Raw genomic sequence first — 23,308 nt, 5'->3', positions numbered from 1 at the left:
GCCGCTGAGTGGAGGGACTTGCCTAAAAGGACTTTGCTATAATGAATGGTACAATATACTGACCAATAATTTCAAGAGCAGCCATGTAGCCTTCAAGATTTTTTAAAAAAATCTGTAGATGAATAAATGGGCATTGTATAAACAGAGTTTGGCTACTCAAGCAAGCAGTAAAGCTAGTAACCAGATGGACACCAATTCTGTGTGAAAATATTTCGATACTATTGATCCCCAAGGGGAAATTCAAGGTCTCAGTAGCATACAGACATCACACACAACATTCACTAACAGCAGAAAAAGTGTATAATATAAATAAAAAAAAAAACAAGTAAGCAATAAGGACAGTAGAAGATAAAGAATATACTAAAATACAAATTATACTAAATAACACTAAATATAAATCAAGTCTAAAAACAGTAACCTCATAGTGGGTGATTAAGCATGAGAGCTTGCAATGACTGAGGCAAAGACTGAGCCTGTTATATTCTCTGTGCATAAGGTAAGGTTCTCTGTGACGGCTCCTACACACAGCTGCGTTCCGTCAACGCATGCCAGTGGGTGTTCCCGACGGTAGCAATGCAAACTAGAAAAGCATTTCCTGAAGGAAATACAGTGCATGAAAATGCAAAAAATATGATGTAAAATATCATACAGAGTAAAAACAAACTATACTGGTTGCTAAGTAGATGAGTGAACAGTTAAATAGGTGGATAGTTTAAATGGTTAAATTATTTAGGTAGATAGTTGACGATAACTGACAGTTGGAATGGCTCTAATGTTTGCTAGTAGTTTTGCTAACTATGTTAACAAAGATAATAATGTTAACCAAGTTACTATGCTAACTAGCATGCTAACAATGTTAAAATGCTAATTATGGTAACCATGTGACTTAGCTAACCTAGCTAATAATTTTTAGTAGTTATGCTAATTAGCATGCTAACTATGCTAACCATGTTACTTAGCTAATCATTTTTAGTAGTTTTGCTAAAAATGCTAACTAACATGTTAGCATGCTAACCACGTTACTTAGCTAATCATTTTTAACAGTTTTGCTAAAAATGCTAACTAGCATGCTAGCATGTTAACTATGTTAACCATGTTACTTAGCTAACTTAGCTAATCATTTTTAGCAGTTTTGTTAAAATGCTAACTAGCATGCTAACATGCTAGCTTGCTAACTATGCTAACCATGTTACTTAGCTAACTTAGCTAATCGTTTTTAGCAGTTTTGTTAAAAATGCTAACAATGCTAACATGCTAACTAGCTACAGTGGGTAGGATTCATAGTTGATGACAAGTAACAGTTACAATGGCTGAACAGTTAAAAAGTTCAGTAGTTTAAAGGGTTAAATTGTTTAACAGTGAAATATTGTAGTGAGGACTTTTATTTTGAAACAGTTTTTGGCAGAGGAAGCAGTTGAACAGGATGTGTAGTCTTAATAGGGCCAGTTTGTATGCTTAAAGCCTGAGACCAAAGATCCTTGATTACTAGCAAGATAGAGCAACGTAATTCGTTACTATGGGAGCAAAATGGGACAGTTCCGGTCTGCATAAGAAATTACACTTCTCCGTTTAAAATGTTACCTTAGCTAAGAGGCTAGCTAGCATGCTAACAATTGGACAGTAACTGGCAGCAGCATGGTCTGATATTAAGTTATTTTATTACAAATCCGAACACTAAAAAATTACACTTTTAGGCTTGAAATGATCCCAAACACTTACAGATTATGACAAAATGTTCCAAAAAACCCTCAACAAATCCAGAAAGACATAATGACCAATTTATTGGTAAAATTCCACAAGTCTCCATTGACATTAGTGCAGCGAGGGTTTACTCTGGTCTGCATAAAGGGGGATTTTCCCCCCTCCCCCTTGCAATAATCGAACGCGGAAATTGTCGAACGTTTGCGCCTCTCGCTCCGCTTTAACCCTCTCTGCTGAGACTGGCAGTTGATCCAGGTGGCCGGAACACCTGCCACAGGATTCTAATTGCTTAACGGCTCTATTGTGATGTCATCAGCCCATGTTAAGTCTATGGGGACATTTTGAGTAGTTTTTAATTAATAGTTTAAAAAGTATAAAAGTTACAAAGTTGAAAAATACAAAGCCCACATGTCCTAAGTAAGACCTACGCAACGCAGTTTGAATTAAGTTTCTACGTTAAACGGTTGAAGCTGCATTAACTGCGTTAGAAGAAGAAGAATACGAAGAAGAAGAAAAAGCCTTGGAATAACAGTACAGTGCATTTTCATGCACTGTAATGACTTGAAGTAAAAGCTGGTGCCGTCTGTCGGTGCAGCAACAGCTGAACTTCTCAACGCGAGCGGCGGGAGAAACGCGACGCAACGGACCCACAATTCAGTGACGGCTCCTACGCCCCTGATCCACTAGCATGCGATGCGAACACCGAGACGCAGTATCCCTATTCATTTCTATGAGAAGCGAATTCCGCACCCGCATAGGACTCTGGGTATGCGGTGCGACGAGTGCTGTGGCTGCGGCGCGTCAAAAAGTTCAGCAATCCCCAACTTTATGCAAATGAATCCGTCCATCGCGAGGCGAGTATCCAATAGTAGAGCAAAACGCAGGGGAGGTCCATCATTACGTAGCCTAAACAAAACCTAATTTTCCGGTAGTGTGGTTACCGCCAACGTACAGAAACATGTCAGATGAGAAAAAATAATCATAGCAGTGTCTACATTTCCGTGTTTGTATGATGTGTGGCTAGAATCCTACATGGATAACTTCATGATTGAAATGTCCGCCCAAATTGCAAACTAATTTATAGATGTGACTTTCCCTCGGTAATTTCAAAATAGTGGAGGGAAACATTTTGTTTGGTTGTTTACTAGGCTACCTGCTCTTGCCCTGCCGTTACCACACATCTACAAAAGGGGACGCCCATCAAAGCGTCTTCATGGATGGTAGCGTCGCGATTTGGGGAATTTACATCGCGTGCTAGGATCAGGGGTGCTACACACAGCTACGTGCATTGCGTTGCTGGAGACGCATCCCATTCACTTTTCATGGGCTCACGTCATCCGTTGCCGAACTGAATTGTGGGTCCGTCGCGTCGCGCTTCTTTCGTCGCTCGCGTTGAGAAGTTCTGTTGCTGCACCGACAGACTAGCCTAGAAATCTAGACGCGCCCCTAGCGCCCTAGATTTCGGACGGCCTAGAAATCTAGACGCGCCCCTTTCTGGAGCTCACAAGCCAACGGAGAGTTGCTAGAGTTGCTAAGATGGATGTTGCTGTTGGCGAACAGTGTGACACAAGTTAAGCTTTTATTAAGTTGGCAAACGTTTGAACTAGTCAACTAGCACAGCTGGTGGGAAACGCATGGGACTCAGATGGCATCGGCCAATCAAGCCAATCTACACTGTAAAAAGTTTAACGTAAAATTTACAGCAACTTGCTGGCAGCAAATAACCAGCAAGTTGCTGTATTTCACTCTACAGTACACCTACTGTATATGAAATCACAGTACCTATGCCTGATACTGTAAATGCAAACTACAGTAGTACTACCAGTGCTGTAATGTATACAGTATTGAATTGTCTACCGTATTTTTAATCACAGTACTTATGGATCATACTGTAACTTAGTACAGTAGTAATACCAGTGCTGTAATATTATATACAGTAATTTTGGGAAATTCATATCCTGCTTTATCTACAGCCAGGATAAATTTCACTAGGCGTAGGTATGGTTTAGGCTACACAAACTTGCTTAAATAACCATTGACAACTTGTTATCAGTTTGAAAAGCAAGTACATTTATTCACTTTTTTTCCGTTTAGAAATTCTCGTGTGCTGCATCCTAACGTTAGACCAACGGTTGCAGTCAGCCTGATCCACCACCAATAGCAGAGTGAAGCAGCACCTAGCAGAAATAGAAGAAAAAAAGATAAACAGTGTTAGATAACAATTTTCAACTGAAACTGAAGGCTACTTACAAGTGAAACTTTAGAATAATCATTTATATATATACTGTATGTTTTTTGAGTTTACTGTCAAAATGCCAGGCTGAAGATGGTGTTAGCATAACTCAGTTTCGCAAGGTATATTTAGCTGCTAACGTTAGCCAGCTTGGTGAGCTCATTGATGATGTTTGCTTGCAGCAACACATTAGATATATGTACTGATTACGATGAGTTAATGCTACATAAGTTAGCTGGTAGCAGCTAAACCTCCACGTTAACGTTAACCAGCAGCACATCATCTTCAGCCTAACATTGTGCCAGTAACATACTAGGCCTAGCACTACTAGCGAATGTTTTATATAAATTATATGAATATAATAAACTGTAACTTACTGAGAACTAAGGTAGGCCTAATATAAACGAGACTGCCAAAACGTTAACGTAACATAAAACATTAACGTTAATGCCACCTTCACAGCAACAGCAACTATGATAGCTAGCCTAACGTTACTTAGCTGCTAGTTGATCCAACAAGCATGGATGAGTTTGTAAGTTAGACAGTACAACGTACATAGACTGTACACATGCCCGAATTTAATGTAGTACAATTTCACAATGAAATATTAACGTTACATAAATAAATGCTTGCTTACCATTAAGGTGGAGCTGCGAACTTGACAGAGTGCTGAACACCGTTGGTCTGACTGACTGAACTGTTGCTCAAAAATGATCTCCCGCCGCCGGACAGTTCAAACGTCGTGGACGTTTCAATCACCACGTCAAAATTTCCCAGTAAACCATAAATCCATGACTTTTCAATATCTTTTCAAAATGATGATTTGGATGGAAAATCAACATAATATCAATGTTACCTTGCTATCTGGGAGCTTAACTTTGTATTTATGTGCAAAAAGAAAACAGAAAACCCCAACTGATTTTCCGCCATGTTTTTTCAAAATTTTCAAAAAGCTGACAAGTGAGGGAGGAGTCAGATTTTTTACTGTGTTATGATTCGCAGGAAATTTTTATTACTGTAGTTTGACCATTTTTGACCATAATTCATAGTGAAACTACAGCAACATACTGTATTCACAAATACAGTACACATTTTTCTCAAAAACAGTAGTGATGCTGTGAAAATCACAGAATCTTGTTACAGTGTACGGACGGCACCAACCAATCACATTACGGTTTTACTTCAAGTCATTTGCATAGCGTCGGGAACACCCACTGGCATGCGTTGACGGAACGAACGCAATAGGAGCCGTGAGTGAGTGTCATGGTGATGGTGCAAATGAGTCAGTCCAACAGTCAGTCCAACAGTGCAAGAATAAAGTCTAGAGCAGCATAAAATAAATTTGGACATATAAGAGAGTAGGCAAGGTACATCATTTCACTGCATTTCTTACTTCCAGTAACTATATGCATGTGACAATAAACTTCCTTGTATCCTTGTAAGGTAATATATAAAAAACATATATATAACTATATTATATTATGTATTAATGTATTTTGGCATGTACATTTTCAACTGCTTCAACAAGATTCCATGACTGCCCCAAAAATTATAATATTCCCTGACTTTCCAAAATTCCATTATATTCCAGAAGCTCCGTGACCCGTGGGAACGCTGATTGTTTCGTGTGACATGATCCCTAATAGGCTAGTGACAAATGGTCAGAAAGGGCTTTAGTTTTTGAGATACCCCTACCAGAGGTAGAACTAAACCCAACAATGTTTTTCCTCATCTCTAAGGTCTTCCATATATGAAATGGATTCTTGGCTAAAAAAAATGTACTGCTAAGATTGTTAAATTAACAGATATTGTTATACACCCCAAAACCAAAAAAGGACTGTATTAGAGTTAAGGCATATAAATTAGTGCAGATCAATCACACAAGCTCTGAGAGCTTTATAAACTTGGCATGTTTATAGTCAGGAAGTTGCTTTACCTAGAAAAGACTGGATGTGAATATCTTGATGTATGGAATGAATAGAGACAAGTAAACATACACCTAAAATAAGCGGACATGCAAAAAATTAATATCTATGCAGAATGTTTTCATTTACTTTGTAGCTGCTTTACCAGGGATTATCATAGAAACACATATGTTTGGAAAGGTGGGGTTGTTCTGAATCCAACAATACCAAATATGTAAATATAGTATGACAAATCAGGGTGTTCTGTCACTCAATGAGGTATCCAAAATGAAAGAAAACGGAACACTGGCAAAATACAGTCTCAAGTCCAAATCACATTATCAGTGGTGAGAAGAATGTTGACAAATTCATTGTTACTGCAAGGTAAGTGCTGCTCTATATTTACATTTAATAATAATACATTTCATATGTCCCAGTATTAAACAATTCATATGAAACACAGATCCAATTGAATCAGGTTAACATTGGAATGGAACACCTTCATTAAAATATTCATATTCACTTGAATTTTGTTTTGGTCATTAGGTCATTACTGAATAATGGAAAATAATATTGTTAGCTTTTGTCTGTCCAGACCAGCAGTGGACAGTAGAGCCTACACTGCTTACTTCACCTCTAAGTAGCTAAACAGTTGTAGAAACTACTTTCCCTCTAAGAAAGTACTTAGCCCTCTGACCAATGTTGCATGTGTAATTCAACTTGATTTGCATTTCAATGAAAATTCTGAAATGTATATCATTTTTCACTAGTCTTTTGAATTATGGAGAATATCTTACAGGCATTTGATCCAAAGCTTTGTATCATTTGTGGGAAACATTTTGAAAAGCAGGGGCGATTCTAGACCTAGAGCTTTGCTGGGGCACGGGCCCCCAACTCCCAATACATAAAAAAAAAAACATTTAAATGTGTGCGCAATATGAAATAAATGGCTTTTACGTCTAGCCCCCATCATGTCCTCATCCATTTCTTGCCTGTCTCCTCCTCCTCCTGCCTGGTACTGGACTGCCCAGCCTGTGCTCTTTCTCCCCTCTCTTCTCCTTCTTTTCGACCTTCAGTAGTCATACCTCAATCATCAAGTTTGCAGATGACACAGTGATCTTGGGCCTGATTAGTAACAACAATGAACAGCTCTACTTGGATCAGGTTGATGAGGTGGCACAGTGGTGTCAATCTAACAGCTTGACACTGAATGTCAATAAAACCAAGGAAATGGTAGTGGATTACAGAAGGCAGCAGCAGAACTACAGTTACACCCCATTAATGATCAGCGGGCAACCTGTAGAGAGAGAATACCTTGGTGTCCACATTACTGAAGACTTAACATGGACTGTTAACACTTAATATGTTCTGAAGAAGTCAAGACAACGGCTCTACTTCCTTCGTCAGCTAAGGAAATTCAAAGTTTCTACATCCATCATGAAGGCCTTCTACACTTCAGCGGTTGAGAGTGTTCTAACTGGTAGCATCATCACCTGGTATGGGAACTCCACAGTTAGAGATTGTAGTACTCTGCAGAGAGTAGTGCGCTCAGCTGAACGTACTATAAGAACTCAACTCCCTGCTCTACAAGATATCTATTCCAGAAGAGTACTCCTAAGAGCCCAAAAGATTCTGAAGGACTCTTCTCATCCTAACAATGGATTATTCCTACCGCTGAAATCAAGAAGACGCCTATGTAGTCACAAAGCCAGACCTGAGAGACTCTCAAACATTTCCCAACCCTGAACTCACACTATACTGACTTTGCACTCATTCACTCCTCAGCACTCATGACCGCCCCCCCCCCCCCCCACACACACACACACACACCTACATGACTTTTAGCACTTTTTCCCTCTCCCTATGCTACAGACCTTTTATTTATTTTCTTATTTTATCACACATCAAAACACACACACACACACACACATATCTGACTTTCTCCAACTTTTGCACATCTCCATAAAACTTTTTATTTATTATTTTTGATTTCTCCTCCATCTATCTACCCATGTCCTTGATTGCCTCGCCTTTCTGCCCCACCCCCACCCCGAACACACACACAAAAAACACACACACTTCCATCATCACTCACATACATACAGCACACTGCTAAGCCTCCTCTACATGCTTGCTGCATACATACTTTTCCTTGCCCCTGTTGCTCTTGGGTGCTCCTTGTTGGTGCCCCCCCCCATCCCAATCCTCCCCCGCCTTTCTTATGCAGCCCTTGCCACTTAATCTACTATCCCCCCCCCCCCCATAAATGCACAAATAGGCTGACACCAGACATAATTTCACTGCATTTCTTACTTCCAGTAACTATATGCATGTGACAATAAACATCCTTGTATCCTTGTATCCTCCTCCAGCACTCTCTCCCTCAATTGTTGTAGCAGCCACTGCAGCAACATCCAAACACATAGGCATAATTAGGCCTACTGTATACTCACTGCATGAATTTAATTTCCTACACAAGGGAAGCTTTTTTTAGTCAAAATTGAGATATACTTCCCTCCCAGGCAAGGGTCTTGTAGTCATCCTGGCAATACTGCAGTTCTTTGTAGCTTAAATAGCCTACTAAAGCCTTCATACTGACTTTTGGTGATAATTTGCAAATGTAGCCTATCTACACAGAAGTCTGATTCTGTGTAGATTAGTATAGGCTACATTTACAAATGCAGCAAATTTATTTAAGTTTGCCATTAAACCATTGATCAAATCACAGCACTGGCTATTATCAGCATAAATGTTACCTTTAATGTGGGCAATTATCATACCTCCCTCGTCCTCCTCATCTCTCCTCACTGTTCCTTTCCCTCTGCCTCTGTTCAGGAAGAATTGTCTGATGTCTATCTTTGAATAGTTTATCAGAAGGCTATGTTTAGTTTTACAGTAGGACAGCTTCACAAACAGTATAGGCTACTTTTACAGGACTCTCTCTACAGTATACGTATAAATCATCATTAATTGTCCGCATGTGTGCATGCAGCCTACACATGGTGTGAGTGTGTGTGTGAGGGAGAGAGCAGAAGCTGGTAAACTGTTGCTAAATTTAGGCTACGACACGAAGCATTGAAAAACAGATGCTAATTATGTGGGCAACATTCTCTAACAGCGTTTTGTTTTTTTATTGGCTGGTAAGTGACATGCTCGAGTCATGACTAAAGCAGGCGCGGAGATGCGCTCATGAATGCCATTTCCATCGAGAGCAGCGCTAGAATTGTACTGGGGCACTGGAGACTTTTACTAAGGCACGTGCCCCAGTGAATAAGGTCTAGTGACGGCCCTGTTGAAAAGGGCAAGAAAAAAGATCCCTATGTCCAAAACCCTACAGTAGAAGGCCTCCAACGCATACTTACCCTTGCTCAGCAGAGAGAGAGATGGTGATGTCCATAAAACTCTGGCTCCATATACAGATTATTTCCTCCAAAATCAAAGTTTCATATCATGTATCATGTAGAGTGAACTACTGCAGTAAGACAAAAATCAGTGAGCAGCAGCAAGTTGCAAGTGTTGAGAGTGAGAGCACATCTGCACCAAGAAGGCTGAGTAGGGTTGAAACAACATCATTTCAAATACTGAGAGATTGTTTCATTTGTGGGAAGGCCAGCTCTAGATCAGAACCTCTGACAGCCAATTCGACTGGTACAGGGGCAATGTAAATTATAGGCCAAGTATATATTGCGTAAATTATAGGCCAAGTATATATTGATACAAGGAATTTGGTCTCTGCATTTATCCCATCTGTGAATTAGTGAACACACAGAGCACACAGTGAACACAATGAGGTGAAGCACACGCTAACCTGGAGCAGTGAGCTGCCTTATTACAGCGGTGCTCGGGGAGCAGTGAGGGGTTAGGTGCCTTGCTCAAGGGCACCATGGATGTGGGCATGGGGGAGCAGTGAGGGGTTAGGTGCCTTGCTCAAGGGCACCGTGGATGTGGGCATGGGAGAGCAGTGCTCAACCACTTCCCCCGCCTTTTTTCCCTTCTGGGTCGGGGATTGAACCGGTAACTCTTCGGTTAAACCCGAACCCCTAACCAGTAGGCCACGGCGGTCCCCAGTACCAGAGACAAGGTCCTTCGGGCAGCTTCTGAATGTACATTCAAATTTTTTCATGCCCAGATCTCTTTGCATATGATGGCAAATACCATAAAATGTGCCTTGCACACTACATCTCTAAACAAAATATAACAGCAGCCATAGAAAAGAATAAAAAGCAGACCAATGTCTATAACAAAGCTTTTATTAAGCTCACTGAATACATTGATAAAACAGTATTGTCCAAAGATATAAAAGTGAGGACTCTTTGATTGAGCTATGACAACATACTAAAGACCACTGCTGAGCAAGAAGGTGTGTCTATAGTTCAACACAAGAAATATAGATCCTGGAAACTAAAGGAAAAGCTGATACAGCATTACAAAGACAGAGTTGCATTTGTTCCACGTCCAAGACAGTCAGATCTGATTTGCTTAGATAGTATGACCATATTGTGCACTGAGGGAAGCTGCTAAACTCACAGAAATAACAGTAGACTGAGACACTTCCACAGACAAGTCAGACTCTTTCTTAAATCCAAATATTACACAGGGCTGCAGACATATTGCGGAAAAGCATGGTGTGTTGATTAACATGCCCACAGAAATGACCAAACATGTGATGATAACCCAGCTTCAAAGGAGAATCTGTGTGTTATCCCAATTTGTCATGATCTCATTGAACAGAGCTGTCACATCCATACGCCAATATGTACCTGTATACAAGTTTATCTCCATTCATTCATATCAAACGTGTTTAAGGTGGTGAGGGACCTCTGAACCTGAGGGAACCTGTGATAGGCATTTATCTGCTGTGAAGACTTGGCCTCTTCGGAACACAACAGGCATCATAGCATGAGTTGTACACTTCCCATCCAGGGTGTCTTCATTTTGGTAAAAGTTGTCGATGGCTGCATCTACAATTCTATGTTCAGCAACTCAAGTGAGAACAGTTGGGATGTAGACACCACTGTCCTTGATCTATATTTCTTGTGTTGACACACCTTCATGCTCAGCAATGGTCTTTAGTATGTTCTCATAGCTATCAGTCAAAGAATTGAGATTCCTCACTTTCCTACCTTTGGACAATACTGTTTTATCAATGTCTTTATTGAGCTTAATAAAGGCTTTGTTATAGACATTGGTCTGCTTTTTTATTCTTTTCTATGGCTTCTGCTATATTTCATTTAGAGATGTAGTGTGCAAGGCATTTTATGGTATTTGGTATCATGCAAAGAGATCTGGGCATGAAAGAATTTGAAGATGTACATCTTCATCAAGCCTTTCAGAAGCTGCCCGAAGGACCTTGTCTCGGGTACTTGCGACTGTTCCAGTTGAAATTGCCGTCAGAGGTTCTGGTTTAGAGCTGACCTTTCCACAAATGAAACAATCTCTCTGTATTTGAAATTATGTTGTATCAGCCCTACTCAGCCTTATTGGTGCAGATGTGCTCTCACTCTCAACATTTGCAACTTGCTGCTGCTCAATGATTTTTGTCTTACTGCAGTAGTTCACTCTACATGATACATGATATGAAACTTTGATTTTGGAGGATATATCATCTGTATAGAGCCAGAGTTTTATTGACATCACCATCTCTCTCTCTGCTGAGCAAGGGTAAGTATGCGTTGGAGGCCTTCTACTGTGGGGTTTTGGACATACATAGGGATCTTTTTTCTTGCCCTTTTCAAAATGTTTCCCACAAGCTTTGGATCCAATCTCTATAATTCAAGAGACTAGTGAAAAGGAAAAATGTCAGAATTTTCATTGAAATGCAAATCAAGATGAATTACACATTAACTCCCATATGGACAGGCTATATTTTAGTCCTTTTTTGGTTTTGGGGTGTATAACAATATCTGTTAATTTAACAATCTTACAAAATACTTTTAGCCAAGAATCCATTTCATATATGGGAGGCCTTAGAGATGAGGAAAAAAATTGTTGGGTTTAGTTCTACCTCCGGGGTATCTAAAAAATGTGGGGCCATTGTCACTAGCCTATAACCGATGAAGTTGTTTGGTCACGAGGAATAGCCGACTAATAATTTATAAGAAACAAAATGTCAATCATATAGGCTAGGCTACAGCTGTAGCATTTGCCCATCCTGTTTGGTGCTGGAGAGAGCTCACTATTGGTTTTCACTATGGTTGATGAATCCCATCCATAGCCTAGGCTACTTGATAATATCGATTCAGAAAATCATGGACTGGTCTTTTATGGGTTAAAATGTATTAAACTTACAATCTGTTAAGCATCCTGATCATTCCAGGTTGATGCTGATTGCTAATCATTTAGGGAAATTCAGCCCCTGCCCACTAACATTTCTCCTAATTGTGCCATAGTGTAATCTAAACTGTATATAAACTAAAAACGTCAGTGGGTCACTCAAGTGGGTCTGTAGAAAATGTCATATAGATTATATACCAGAACTTCTGCTGTTATTGGTTGTAAAGGTATAGTTATGGCATTTTGAAATTGCAAGACTTTCTAATAAGATTTATTAGCCTACTGTAGGAACTGATTTTATCAAGCTCTGTGAAATACCATTGGCTGCATTGACCTGGGGATGGGCCAAACATTAAAGCAACACTGCAACAATTTGCCAGTTTTTGAGTGATACTTTTATCAGGCACTAGTTTTTGTATGATAGACATTTACTTTAATGGCTTATAGTCACTGACAAAAGTATTGGCACCCCTTTAGAAATGTTGGTTTTTAAGCAAAATACACACACTTTTGGAGTTTTTTTGAGAAAACAAACAAACCAGGACCATTTCAATAGCTCAACACAACTGAAACAATTGGTTCAACAAGCAACAAAAAATATCACCAAATGCTGCGGGAACTGAATACTGTCAAACTGACACGGTCAAAGGTCTTGGCACCCTTCACAAAGTATCTTTTGCACTGATAAAAGCACACTTTTCATTGTTAAAATCCAGTATTAAGGTTATGGGTAGTCAGACACCTAGGCCTATGAGAATTACGGAAGCATCGCCATGTAGGCTATTCCAGTCTGTTTGAGACATTACAGTCTTGCAAGGATACAAGGATACAAGGAAGTTTATTGCTCATATAGTTACTGGATGTAAGAAATGCAGTGAAATTATGTCTGGTGTCAGCCTATTTGTGCATTTATGGGGGGGGGGGGGGGGGGGGTAAAAAGGTGCAGTAGAAGAGGGGTTTAGTAGATTAAGTGGCAAGGGCTGCATAAGAAAGGTGGGGGAGGATTGGGATTGGGGGGGCACCAACAAGGAGCACCCAAGAGCAACAGGGGCAAGGAAAAACTCCCTTACTAAGGAAGAAACCTTGGGCAGATCCACGGCTCAAGGGGCTAACCCAACTACCAGGGGTCTTGGTGTGTGTGTTGGGGGGATGACAAGGGAGATGGGATAGTGTGTATGTGGGGAGAGGGCAGTGTGCAATATGTGTGTTGGAGAAGCTTCCTCATGAGACAATGTGCTGTGTATTGTACTGCAAGTATGGTGAAGGGACTATTGCAAGCAGAGTACTGTATGTATGATGTATGTGAGTGATGACAGTGCAGATGTGTGTGTGGGTGGGAGGGGAGGGGAGTGGAGCAGTGACTGTGTGTATGTGTAGTGTGTGTGTGTGGGTAGGTGGGGGCAGTGTGCTGTAAGTATGTAGAGGATATGTGTTGGAGAAGATCCTGAAGACAATGTGCTGTGTATGTAGGGAGGGGGGTTGCAGTGTGCAGCAAGTATGTAGAGGAGGCTTACTGTAGCAAGCAGTGTGCTGTATGTGAGGTGATGACAGTGATGATGTAAGTGTGTGTGTTTTTTTTGTGTGTGTTGGGGATGGGGGTGGGGGGTGCAGAAAGGCTAGGCAATCAAGGACATGGGTAGATAGATGGAGGAGAAATCAAAAATAATAAATAAAAAGTTCTATGGAGATGTGCAAAAGTTGGAGAAAGTCAGATATGTGTGTGTGTGTGTGTGTGTGTGTTTTGACATGTGATGAAATAAGAAAATAAATAAAAGGTCTGTAGCATAGGGAGAGGGATGTAAAAGTGCTAAAAGTCATGTAGGTGTGTGTGTGTGTGTGTGGGGGGGGGGGTCATGAGTACTGAGGAGTGAATGAGTGCAAAGTCAGTATAGTGTGAGTTCAGAGTTGGGAAATGTTTGAGAGTGCTGAGGAGTGAATGTGTGCAAAGTCAGTATAGTGTGAGTTCAGAGTTCGGATGGCCTGGGGATAAAAACTTCTCCTGAGTCTCACAGTTCTGGCTTTGTGACTATAGGCGTCTTCAGCGGTAGGAATTAATCCATTGTTAGGATGAGAAGAGTCCTTCAGAATCTTTTGGGCTCTTAGGAGTACTCTTCTGGAATAGATATCTTGTAGAGCAAGGAGTTGAGTTCTTATAGCCTAGTACGTTCAGCTGAGCGCACTACTCTCTGCAGAATACTACAATCTCTAACTGTGGAGTTCCCATAGGTGATGATGCTACCAGTTAGAACACTCTCAACCGCTGAAGTGTAGAAGGCCTTGATGGATGTAGAAACTTTGAATTTCCTTAGCTGACGAAGGAAGTAGAGTCGTTGTCTGGACTTCTTCAGAACATATTGAGTGTTAACAGTCCATGTTAAGTCTTCAGTAATGTGGACACCAAGGTATTTAAAACTTGTGACTCGCTCTACAGGTTGCCCGCTGATGATTAGTGGGGTGTAACTGTAGTTCTGCTGCTGCCTTCTGTAATCCACTACCATTTCGTTGGTTTTATTGACATTCGGTGTCAAGCTGTTAGATTGACACCACTGTGCCACCTCATCAACCTGATCCAAGTAGACCTGTTGGCTCTGTAAGCAAATTGGAGGGGGTCGAAGGAGGCAGGGAGGGATGAGCAGATAATGTTTTTCACAAGCTTCTCAAAACACTTCATCACTGTAGACGTCAGGGCTACTGGGCGGTAGTCATTCAGACATGATGACTTTTGTTTTTCGGTACTGGAACAATAACAGACTGCTTGAGGCAAGTAGGAACTGTCTCTTGAGCCAATGATGTGTTAAAGATATAAGTGAACACAGGAGCTAACTGAGCAGCGCAGTTGGGTTTGTTTGCGTTCACTAAACAAAGATTATGGAAATTAAACACCACTTTTCCATCAAAAAGCTTGTTGTAAAAGGCATAACTTGTTAGATTTAAGAACTAGGTTCGCTAGCTCTGTGTGTTATGAGTCTCATAGAACAACACTGCCATCTACTGGATTAGAAAGTGTCAGCAGGCTACTTGTGGATCTGGGTGGCTTCTCTGCCGCAAAGTTTGTCTCAAAAATACGTAGGCTCTACGTGCTGATCCACAAATGCGAAAACGAAAACTGTGTGTGCTGGTGATCCACAAATGCAAAATTAGATTTCACAAAGGCAATTTTCAGTTTTACAAATGTCATTTCATTTACAAATAGCCTACACATCTACAATTGTGAAAACCAATTTACAAGTTACAAATATTATTTTTTTATTTGTGGATATTAAAACACGAATGCAAGTCAAGAAATATTTGTGGATGTCGCCATCTACTGGATTGCGATTTCTGTGTGGCGGTGATTTAAAGTAGGCCTATTTACGTGTGGATTTGTGTGACTTTCATGTGAAGAACGTCTCAAAAACACGTAACTTTGGAAAGCGAAGAATGCTTGTGCTGGTGATCTACAAATGCAGAATCACATTTCACAAATGAAATTTTCGGTTTTACAAATGGCATTTTATTTACAAATGCACATCTATATTTGTAAAAATCAATATACGAGTTACAAATATGATTTTTTTTATTTGTAGATATCAAAACACACATGCAAATCAAGAAATATTTGTGGATCCCCTAGCTCCATACATATGTGCGCTATGTGATACAGCGGACCAGAAAGCTAAGGAGCGCCACCTGCTGGCGTCACTTATTGCAGTGTGATATTTTACCAACAACTAGCTTTAGTAACTTAATCTAGCACAGGATACTTGAAGGCTGTGCTAGACAGCATCAACATCAACAGCAGCATTGAAGACACGGCAAATGAGCTAACCAGTCAGGTTAAAAGTAACCTGTCATTTTGATATAGCCAAACAGTTTAAAACGACAAATTTAATAACGTGGGTTTGTAGGCTATTACTAGAATATTATTTAATTATAACACCGACGGTTCATCTAAAAAATGTGATGTCATTTTGGGATTACTTCTTGCTTCAAGATTAAAGATGGAATTATTGACGCAACAATCAAATACCTGTAACTTAGGTCCCTGTCTATGACGTGAGACCTGCTGAGGTATAAATACGCAGGACAACAAACTGAAGTAGGCTTGTCTAGGCAGTGCGCCCAGTTCACCTCAGGAACTATACCTATACCCTCGGTAAGTCAGTCTTGACAGTGACCTTGTTATGAGAGCAAAACCCAATGGCGTTGTATACGTAGGCTATAAGTATAAGTATACTCTTTTGATCCCGTGAGGGAAATTTGGTCTCTGCATTTATCCCAATCCGTGAATTAGTGAAACACACTCAGCACACAGTGAACACACAGTGAGGTGAAGCACATATTAATCCCGGCGCAGTGAGCTGCCTGCAACAACAGCGGCGCTCGGGGAGCAGTGAGGGGTTAGATGCCTTGCTCAAGGGCACTTCAGCCGTGCCTACTGGTCGGGGTTTGAACCGGCAACCCTCCGGTTACAAGGCCGATCGAAGCGCAGTAGGCCACGGCTGCGAATAAGGCCACACATTTAGTGTGCCTAGCTAACATTTAAGTTAAAATTCTGAATTCTTAGTCTGTTATTTAGCACAGTAGGCTAGTTAAGACTAAACATGCCTTTGATCTACAGTTCAGCAGCTGAACCTCAGTTCAGTAGAAGAGGAAAGGTATATCTTCCATAAACTTCAGTAGAGGGCAGTGAGGTGAGGTGTTTGGCTGCACTTAATACCAGCCCCTAAAATTGAGGTAAGTCAGGTAAGGTAATTTTACACCACTCTTCATGAATCAGAAAGATAATAGGGGTTCTTTGGCATTTCTATTCTTATGGACATAGGCCTAACCCTAATAGGCTTCAATTAGGCTGTATAGAAGCATAAAGCACATTTTCATTCTGTTCTCTGGAGAACTTTACCTGAAGCCAGGCAGTCACAGCCAACAACAGTGAAACTGATCAAATTATTTGGTCTGTTTGTAAATCTATTAATTCCACGTCATAGCGCAAACAAATGTCATACTTTTGAACTGTGCTGAAATGGTACTGATTGCCTTTCTGCTCTTGTATATGGCAGACATTGCTGTCCAACACGTAGTGGTGAACATGGAGAACTCTGACCATTCTACGCATGGAGCCAAAGCTCCCTGTTTGCCAGACATCTCTTCAGAGATTGACAGAAATGACCTCATGATTGATATTATGAGACTACCCATGACGTATGCCCTGATAAATATCTTTATATTCTACACACGGCAGACATAGTTCACCTTTATCCTACTAGTTGTTTTACTAAAAGATTTTGAAATAAGTGCCCTTATTTCACCAACAGGCAGTTCAAGGCAATCTGTTCTGGAATACGCAACAACGTGAGTACAAATAGATACACATGGCATTCATTTGGAGTAGGACTGTTCATCTCAAGGCCTGTGGCTGAAAGACTTGTTAATTTATCCTCATTGGTTCCTTCATAACTTATTTCCTTGTTGCTTCCTAAAAATGAATGGCTCATTTGGTTATACATGTCTTCATACCTCATAAAAGATGTCTCCTGAGGACCTAGCAAAGATGGTCTCCTCATGGACCGAGGAGCGGGTCAGGAAAAACATCCTACAAACCATGGCAGAACTAGAGGAAAGGACTAATGTCCTCTCTTCCAGCTATCAGGATCGGTCAGAAATTCAAATTACCATCAAATTCTTACACATATATCATTATTTATTAGAGCTGATTTGTGTAGTATTCATACTGTTAAACAGAATGTGCTAAAGAACATTTGTATGATTGAAATATGTTATATACCATTTAAAGAATTTGGTGTGCAACTTCTCACCTTGTAAAAACACACTCACACACACACTGAATACAGAAACATTTTCAAGCAACTTTCTTCAATTGTTCCTTTATTAGCTGAATGTATTTTGTCTAATATTTGACTCGTCACAGAAAGCTGCTTAAGAACGACCAGGAGGAAATTGTGGAGATGACTGGAGAAGTACCTGAAGTCCAGCTGGCTCCAGTAACAAAAGAAGTATTTGTGACTGTCCTTGACTCCATGAAGAGTCCATCTTCTGACGAAGCCACCGCTGGAAGTAAACAACATTTCATTAGCTATGTTCATGGGATGGTCGACAAAATTAAGGACTTTCCAAAACTATTTAAGGCATCTCACAAGCGGTCCCAGGAGCTGAACATCACACCAGCTGTTTGTGAGAGTCTCTCTGAGCTTTTGGCCCTACCAGATCCAGAGGGGAGGTCCACTACAAGCCTACATGACAGTGCAGATAGACTCTGCTCTGAGGACGAAATCAGTAGAGCTTCAAGAGGTGTGGGTAGCATTCTGCTGACACCAGTGGGTTCTTCAAGCCAACATGATGTTAATGAGACCCAACAGCCACAAAGTAGTGATACCTCACTGGCCTCTGTCAGGTCTGTGCATGACAACGCACGTGGAATTGTTGACACAATTGTCACTGATTTAGAAGACCTTTATGAAAGCCTTGAGCCAAAGGAAGTTAAAATGCTCCAGAGCCAAAGTTCACTAATCCAAGAAGAGCCCTCTGTGGATGATGATGCCACCCAAAAGAAATTCCACAACAAAGTTTACCGAATTATGTGCAGTGCACAGGTAAAGCTCAGGATGTTTTTCACTATGCACCGGTCGCAAGACATCATACCCGACTCAAAGACAGACCTACAAGCTGAGGAGACGTGCCATGATGGTATCCAACCCGAAGATGGCTGTGAATGGCCAGACCAGTCTGATGCTGAATGTCAGCCTGATGATCTGCCACAGGAGCATGAGGAACAAGCTACTGATGAATGTGCAGGCCTCGGTGATGGCAACATTATAGGTAAATTGACAGACGAGCCTCAAGTTCAATCCCTAACAAGCGTAGAACAGCAAGCCACCATGGATAGGCCTGACTCTGAGAAATGTGGTAACAAGTCTGTGTCATCTGAGAAGGATGGACATGCATCTCCACCAGAGTCAAAAGATAAAAAGCGTGGAGTTGGGAAAGGACTGAAAATATTCTTTGCAGAAAATAAGGTTTTTGGCCACAAAGCTTCAAGGATGACCCCAGACAGAACCACAAAAGCAACTTCTGCTCTTGAGGAGAATACAGTTGACTTCACCAGCATTTCTGAAACTGTGTCATACACCACTGAGTCAGAATTAGAGACCATGAGCACTTCTTCCATTGCATCTCCAGTAACCGCAACAGTAGAGGTAATACAGCATAATGTGACATCTTCACAAACAACTCCCCAATGCATGGACATTTGTGAGCAGAACGAAACAGCGTTGACATCTACTAACGAAGACGAGGGAAATGTTGTTGACGCAGTTACTGAGCGATCGCTATCTCCTGAGTCATTCAGTGTGGAGGACCCAGTCGTAACATCTCCACCTGCTGATGAAATGGCAGAGGTCATATCCAGGGGCAACCAACACACCATGGGAAGAAAATTCAAAAGATTATTTTCCAAAAGCCCAAAGCCTTCAACAGGAACCCCTACCACCCTTGAAGCCACTAAAGACAAAGTTTCCTCTTCTGAGGAGATACCAATTGAGACCTGTGCTCCAGACACAGAATTATACCTCTTTAAGGCAGATAAACAGCCATTGGTGGGCACATTGCCATCTGATTATGTCGGCGAGGGAGATGGCACTTCTGTCACAGACATGAATCAGGACATGAATGCTGATTCAACCCTATTGCCACCCATGAGGGCCTCATCCGAAACATCTCTACAGCATGTCTCTGCTAAAACCATCCCAGAAACTAGAACCAGCCGTCTCAGTGTAGGTAAAAAAATGAAAACATTATTTACTAAGTCCCCTAAACCTATTGATGTTGGGCCTACCATGCAGTCAGATGAGACTGTATCTAAGGTAGCCCCCACCCTTGACTGCGAGATGATAACTGAGACTCGAGATGACAGCTGTGCTACCGATGCTGAGGTAGCCCTACCACCATCCATGATGGCCTCATCCGAAACATCCTTCCCGCATGTCCCTGCTAAAACCACCCCAGAAGCCAAAGCCAACCGTTTCAGTGTGAGTAAGAAAATTAAAACGTTATTTACTAAGTCCCCTAAACCTATTGATGTAGGGCCTAACATGCAGTCAGATGAGGCCGTCCCTAAGGTAGCCTCCACCCTCGACTCTGAGATGACAACCGAGACTCCAGATGACAGCTCTGCTCCTGATACTGAGGCAACTCATGTGCTCAGACAGACAGCCATGAGCACATCCTCTGAAGTATCTTTCCAACATGAGCTCCTCACTGTACTCTCTGACAAAGTAGCAACTATGAGTGAATCTACTGAGTGCAGCCATCCTGCCATAAACACAGTAGCTGAGATGTCTCAAAGTCCAGAGATGGGTCCTTCCCAAGAAACGGCTCAAGCATCTCCCAATTTGGAAACACCGACGTGTGTGACAGCCACAGAAGGTGGGATGACTGATGGCAAGAATCGTGGCGTGACCAATAAATTCAAACAGCTCTTTGCCAAACATCCAAAGAACGCACAAGATATCACTGCGGTGCAAATAGTATCACAGGAAGTAGTTAGGGAGTGTACAGATGACCACATTTCTCCTGGAACTGTGTCCTCTGAGGACACTGTACAGCAATCTGTCAACATGTCATCTCAAAAAACTCCCCAAGGTAAGGACATTTTTGAAACAGATGGAACTATATCACTACCCATAAGTCATGAGAAGGGACCAAGTCATGACCCAAACCCAAAGGTCAACCATCTTAGCATTGGTAAGATACTGAAACAATTATTGTTTCGTCCAAAACATCCTGAAGCCAGACCTGTTGAGGAAGCTTCCACAGTGTCCACTGAGCATTGTAGTGAGCCAACCTTTCCTGAGGGATTCCACACTATTTCTGAAGCTACGTTAGCTTTGAAAGATATAACAGAGAGAATGGTGCTTCATCTGGATGATGCTGAAACTGCAAGAGCAAGGCTGGAACATCTGATATCACATGGAGTTCTCCGTCCATTCACTGATGACTTGGTGAATCGAGTGTACAGCTTCTTAGGTGGTGGCACGGCATCTGGCACTGTGCTCTCCAAGTGTGCCTCTGAACCGGCAATCCTGACACCAAGGACAGTTGGAGAGTGCAAAAGAGAACTTGTTGTGGTACAGGACTCAGAGATCATTCATGCCTTTGCAGTGAGATCCATTAAATCTGTACTCAGGCAGCTGCTTGAGTTACTTCTTCCCCTGGTAAAGGATGTTGACACCTCTGGATGTCAGGTTCTAGATAGGGTAACTGACATCATGGCCAAAGAAGTTGCTGACCGTATCTCAATGGACCATCTCAATCTGCAGAGGACAGACACTGAAGTAAGTAACCACTCTTCCTTGCACATAGATTTATTATTTTTAGTACAAGTCAGCTGAGGACATCGCTAGTCTGATCCTCCATTTTGGTAAATTTTAGAGGTCAAGCATGTTTAAGCTTTGCCACCACTTTGTAGAGGTAGTTTATGTCAGCACAGCTAACATTTTAATATATTTGTTTATCAGGGCAGCGACATTTACAGTGAAAGCAGTATGGATACTGAAGAAGCCAGTACCACATCTACGGATGAAAGGACCATCAGTAAGTCTGAATCTTTTAAAGGTTGATATGAGGCCATGCATGGATGACCAACTCACAGTTTGTATAAGTGTAACTTATTTGGAATCTGTGTGGTCTTTGAACAGCTTCTAGCAGAAAATCACGACGACAAAGATAGATGACAGCGCCCAGACTAAATCCGATTTTTTTCTGTGATGCTTAAGACTCCAATGTCTTCAAGCCCAATCTCCGAAAAGGAAATGATGACAGTCCTCCTGTCTCTTCAAATAACATCAATAAAAATATTCAGCATCCAAATGGTGTTCATTTGTATAGAATAATAAGTTCTAAGGACTACTGATCAGTGAGTCCAGTGCCTCAGTTATATTTTCATACTGTTTTGCATTTCAATGATTTGCATTGTGTGTGCTGTGAGCTGTGTATGTGTGGGGTCATTCTGCCTGTGTGTATTGTAGGAAGAGCTTTAGAAGTTTGAACTGAACGGGATGAAATAGATTGAGAGAAGGGGTGAAAGTCAAAAGCTTGTAACCCATTCCACACAGAGACAGAGACATTTTCGACATGTCACTCAAGCCTTCACTTCATTGTTTTCATGCTTGAAACAACACAACACTCTCATTACAAACAACATGTCCGAAGCATACACAACTTTTACATGGTTTCCACCTCCTCCTTGAGTGATTTTATTTATTTGTATACTTGTGCTTTCTAAGTGGATAATATAGCCAAAACAAATTAACAGCCAACAGAAAAGAAAAATAGCCTATCCATATACAATACATTGAGTAATGACATTAAAGGAACCATATGTAAGAAATGTATTTCAATTAATCATAAAATGGCCCTGATATGTCACTAGACATTAAGAAATCATGTTCATTTCAAATACTTATATCACTGACAACAGTAGTCCGGCCAGGATATTGTCATTTAAAAAGTGAAGTTGCAGTCCTCAACTGATGTTGATGTTGTGTTTTGTCATGTCATGTTGTGTTTTGGCCTGATGCGCCACCCTCCACTTATCTACTAATCACAAAGTCAGTAGTTTTTCGGCATCCGGGTTGGCAACCTCGAGTCAGGGTGGAGGGGGGGATACACCGCTCTACAGTAATTTGAAAAGTGATTGTAGTACCAGTTTTGGCCACAATCTTACATATGGTTCCTTTAATATTAAATATGCAGACACACCCATGTTTGGTGGATCCCAGGTTGAGAGAAAACTGTTACGGAGGCCGAGAGCATTCTTACTCCATGCATCAGTGTGGTGAAAAAAGCTCAGTAAAGACCACAAAGCCCTGCAAAGAGTGGTCACTCAGTCGAGCACATCTGGCCCTCTCCTCCTTACATGAGATAGACTAGCCTATACAATATATCAGCTGCAGGACTTAAGGCTATTAAAATAATTAAGGACTCCACCCACCGTAACTAACTGCCTGTACAATTTGATGAAATCAGGCATGCAAGTGCTTTAGTATGATGGCTATAAACGAGAGACTCTGGATTTTGCAGTCATGGAGTTGACCAGGTTAACATTTCACTCGGCTATGTCTGTAACTATGTATGTGACAAAGAAATCTCTTGAATCTTTAACCTCAACAGACAGACATGTGTATGAAACCCAATCGTAAAA

General features: G+C 41.2%; 1 protein-coding gene across 1 annotated transcript; it reads left to right on the top strand.

The window, feature by feature from the left end:
• Nucleotides 1-16,161: 16,161 nt before the first annotated feature.
• Nucleotides 16,162-21,975, top strand: LOC121706016. Its single transcript, XM_042087437.1, has 8 exons — nucleotides 16,162-16,246; nucleotides 16,712-16,827; nucleotides 17,151-17,292; nucleotides 17,406-17,442; nucleotides 17,618-17,745; nucleotides 18,020-21,440; nucleotides 21,624-21,699; nucleotides 21,804-21,975. The coding sequence occupies exons 3-8, from the start codon at nucleotides 17,180-17,182 to the stop codon at nucleotides 21,833-21,835; spliced, it is 3,807 nt and encodes a 1,268-aa protein (XP_041943371.1). The 5' UTR covers nucleotides 16,162-16,246; nucleotides 16,712-16,827; nucleotides 17,151-17,179; the 3' UTR covers nucleotides 21,836-21,975.
• Nucleotides 21,976-23,308: the final 1,333 nt, after the last annotated feature.

The sequence above is a fragment of the Alosa sapidissima genome, chromosome 3, assembly GCF_018492685.1.
Source record: "Alosa sapidissima isolate fAloSap1 chromosome 3, fAloSap1.pri, whole genome shotgun sequence".
In the NCBI taxonomy this organism is placed as follows: domain Eukaryota; kingdom Metazoa; phylum Chordata; class Actinopteri; order Clupeiformes; family Clupeidae; genus Alosa; species Alosa sapidissima.
This window is presented reverse-complemented; position numbering and strand designations above follow the sequence as displayed.